Source organism: Nannobrachium achirus (genome assembly GCF_963921795.1).
Source record: "Nannobrachium achirus genome assembly, chromosome: 7".
NCBI lineage: Eukaryota > Metazoa > Chordata > Actinopteri > Myctophiformes > Myctophidae > Nannobrachium > Nannobrachium achirus.
This window is the reverse complement of record NC_137816.1, coordinates 11,031,468-11,035,255: the sequence shown is the minus strand read 5'-3', so window position 1 is coordinate 11,035,255 and position 3,788 is coordinate 11,031,468. Positions and strand designations below refer to the sequence as shown.

General features: G+C 42.5%; 1 protein-coding gene across 1 annotated transcript in view; it reads left to right on the top strand.

The window, feature by feature from the left end:
* ush2a (Usher syndrome 2A (autosomal recessive, mild)) overlaps positions 1–3,452 on the top strand; it is a gene marked incomplete at both ends in the record, with an annotated part of 371,709 nt that extends 368,257 nt beyond the window's left edge. The window contains 3 exon segments of the mRNA XM_080730052.1: positions 255–323; positions 2,098–2,298; positions 3,360–3,452. Of these exon segments, the coding sequence (XP_080586178.1) occupies positions 255–323; positions 2,098–2,298; positions 3,360–3,452 (363 nt within the window).
* Between the last annotated feature and the right edge of the window lie 336 nt (positions 3,453–3,788).

The window sequence follows — 3,788 nt, the reverse complement described above, 5'->3', positions numbered from 1 at the left end:
GATCCATCCATCCATCCATCCATCCATCCATCCATTCTCTCTCTCTCTCTGTCTCTCTGTCTCTCTCTCTCTCTCTCTCTCTCTGTCTCTCTCTCTCTCTGTCTCAGAGGCCTTGTCCTGAGTTTTGCGCTAGGCACCATTCCACCTCTCTGCTGTCTTCTAGACGTTCAACAGCCACCACCATAGTAAGACCACTTCATGTCCTCCCACTGCCTGTCAGAAACCTAAAGCTTTACTTTACCGTCCCCTGACAGTTTGACACGGTGGCAGACTTTGTCGAGTACAGCAGCGTGACACTTAAAAGCTACACTATGTACACTGAGGTATGAGAGCATGTCCTTGTGTGTACATGCATCCAGGTGTGTGTGTTTTGGTTTGGTTTTGTTTTGTTTGGTATGGTTTGTGTGTGTGTGTGTGTGTGTGTGTGTGTGTGTGCTTATGAAAGTGCTTGTCAAAATGTCAAACCACAGTCTTCCAAGAGGCATTGAATAAGGACAATGTTGAACAGTGACGTGTGTGATTTGTGATGTGTGAAACATGTCTTCCCTGAGGAGGAGATGTTTGGTTTGACAGTTTGAAGATCTTCGTTCTGGTTGGTTTGTTGGGTTAATATAATAATAAGAATATATTTTACAGTTTTCCTAATAAAGTCCTATTATTGTCTCTGAGACTGAGAGTATGTCCCTGTCTGTCTGTCCGTCCGTCCGTCCGTCCGTCCGTCCGTCCGTCCGTCCGTCCGTCCGTCCTTCCGTCCGTCCGCGTGTCCATTCTTCCGTCTGTGAACAGCAGAACACATTTTTGGACAGTACTCCTACAGATTCTGTCCAAAAATCACACAAATCGGTACACAGTATCTCTGTAGTCATTAAATGAAACAGGTCTTTCAGCTTTTACATATTGATTGATTGGCTAAGATTGGCTTTCAAAGTTTGCAGGAGTGCTCTGTTTTGAACAAAATGCCTCAAATCATGAACACTGCGATTTTTATGAATCTTTACACACACATTCCCACTAAGCCGAGGAAGAAATGCCACTTGAAAATTCAAATCAGTCTCATGGTGGTGCTATAACAGACTGATTTCAGTTTTTACCTATAACTCCACCAATCTGTGTAAAACGTATGTGCACTCCCTAGACTAGAGGCCAAGGAAATACCTTTGCCCTGCATTTTTCACATTTTACTTTATAGCGCCACCAGGAGGCAGACTTATGTAAAACATTTTTTGATATTACTATTTTATCCAAATTTCATATTCCATTCTGATTGGCTAAGATTGGCTTCCAAAGATGTAACAAAATGCCTCAAAGTATGAAGGCAGTGTACTATTTCCGTGAAATTTTGCACGCACATTCCCACTAGGTCCAGGAACAAATGCCACCCATTTCACATTGGCCAGTTATAGAGCCACCAGTAGGTTGACTTTTTCAAAACACATTTTTGGAACAAAATGCCTCAGATCATGAATGCGTCCTGTTGCCTTGAAAGGCAGAAGAAAACATGGCACTCTTTTCACATTGGCCTATTATAGCTCCACCAGGAGGCCACAATAACCTATACCTGACCTGGAGGAGACCTGTGCTCGGAACAGTGTTGTTTTTGACAGCAAATTTTGATTTAGTTTTAGTCATAGTCTTTTGAATAAAATGGAATTTAGTTTTAGTCATAATTTAGTCACCTGAAAAGTTTTAGTTTTAGTCAAATTTTTAGTCGACTAAATATCATGCATTTTGGCAGGCCTTGATGACATCGTAATGACTGATTTTACACTTGGTTGCATGCTGAAAATAGCCGATCTACAAGCTCACAACGCGTCGCAGCATTTTCAGCACGCAACACCTGATAGCAACCAAACATAAAATTACTTTCTCCTCCACTAGTCCCTCCCTAACATTTTAGTCTAGTTTTTATTTTGTTGACGAAATTGTCAATATATTTAGTCGTAGTTTTAGTCATCACAGCTTAGTTTTTATTTCGTTTTTATTTAGTTTTCGTCAGTGAAAAAAACGCAGTCGACAAACATTTTTCGTCATAGTTTTAGTCGACGAAATCACTTCTAATAATTATTCATTCTTGATCTTAATCTCTCTCTCTGTCAGGGTTTCTCAGACACCAAGATAGTGGGTGGAGGTTCGCGCTTCAGTCCAATGACAGTCCTGCGAGTTCCCAGCCAATCAGAAGTCCCCCACGCTTATTCCCAGCATTCTTTGCACCGCAGTGTGAGTCAACTGATTGACAGGAAGTCACTGATGGATGACGGAAGCTGGGACAACCCGCTTGGACATCAGGACTCAGGCCTGGTGAGGACTAGATCTATCCTGACATGTCTTTAATATTTAGGCCTAGAATTATTCAATGGTTTAACCAGTGAAAAATAGCAGATATACAAGCTCACAGTGCGGCACCGGGTGCCGCGCTGCGAGCTTGTAGATCTGCTATTTTTGTCGTGAAAATGTGTGCAAATCTTTGAATATTATTGTATTTTCAAAGCGAACGTTTTTAACTCACATTTTGCTTCTGGGGGGTCCCTGGAACTAGATATTTTGAGATGGGGGTCCGTGGCCAAATACATATCATTTTGGGGGTCCTTCACATGAAAAGGCTTGAGAACCACTGACATAGCAGTCTCTCAAGAACAGACCAACTGAGCTCCAGTTAAGTGAAAAGGACCTTTTCTTTGACGATGGCTAGCCAGATTGCTGACATAGAAACACAGGTTTTTCAAAAAATCTTAGAAGGATTCAAAAGACACGGGTCAAAATTCTAATTTTCACGATTTTTCAAAAATAGCAGATCTACAAGCTCGCAGCGCGGCACTCGGTGCGTTCTTTGTCTATAGCACGCACTCAATGGTTCTGGAAAATCTCCTCCAGCCTAAACGTCAAACATACACAGCAGAATCCTCAGTTGATTTAACCCTGGGAGGTTTACAACTTTAACCAAATTTAACTCTTAAATGTACCAACGTGACACTTAAAAGCTACACTGTACACACTGAGGTATGGGAGCATTGGTTACATACACTCTAAGAGTTAACCTAAAACTCTGATTTAATCGTGTAGGCTGGCTGCAAATTTCCAGCACCAGGTTAGAAGGTCGAAGTTACAGTTTAACAACTTGAACCCTCTATTCTAAGTAAAACGGATGGATGTCGCAGCTGTACCAAATCTCTCCGCTGAAAAATGTGAGCGAGTAGATCAGCTATTATAGTCAAACGGACCTAAGTTGTAAGTGCACAAAATCTCTTTGCTGAAAATTTGAGCTTGTAGATCAGCTATTTTCAGAGATTGTTCCCTCAGAATTGAGACGCTGGGGCTCAAGTGGTTAAGAGAGCTGATGACCCTTTTTTGCTGTGTTCTAGTACGTGGAGGACGAAGAGTTCGCGGACGCCATCAAGCACTTCAACTCTAGTTCTGTCAAGGAAACCACCTTGTTCATTGATACTCAGCTGTAAGAACGGACCCCCGCTCCTCATCCAGGGCCGCCAGTGTAAGACCACCATCCCACCCCCCAAACTGTAGACAGCAGGGACGTGCTGGGCCCCTGATTCAGCCCGGGAAAAAGAGTTGGAGAGGCCCTCATTTTTTATTTTATTTTATATTTCGTCGTTGTCGGGTGGAATGTCCAAAACCGTTTGTTTTGTATTTATCATTTTAAAAATGATTCAAACTAGTGAAAACAGCCGATCTACAAGCACACAACGCCTCGCACCGCGAGGCGTTGTGTGCTTGTAGATCGGCTGTTTTCACTACTTTTGTGCGACGGCCTTGTATGATGAAGCAGGGCTATA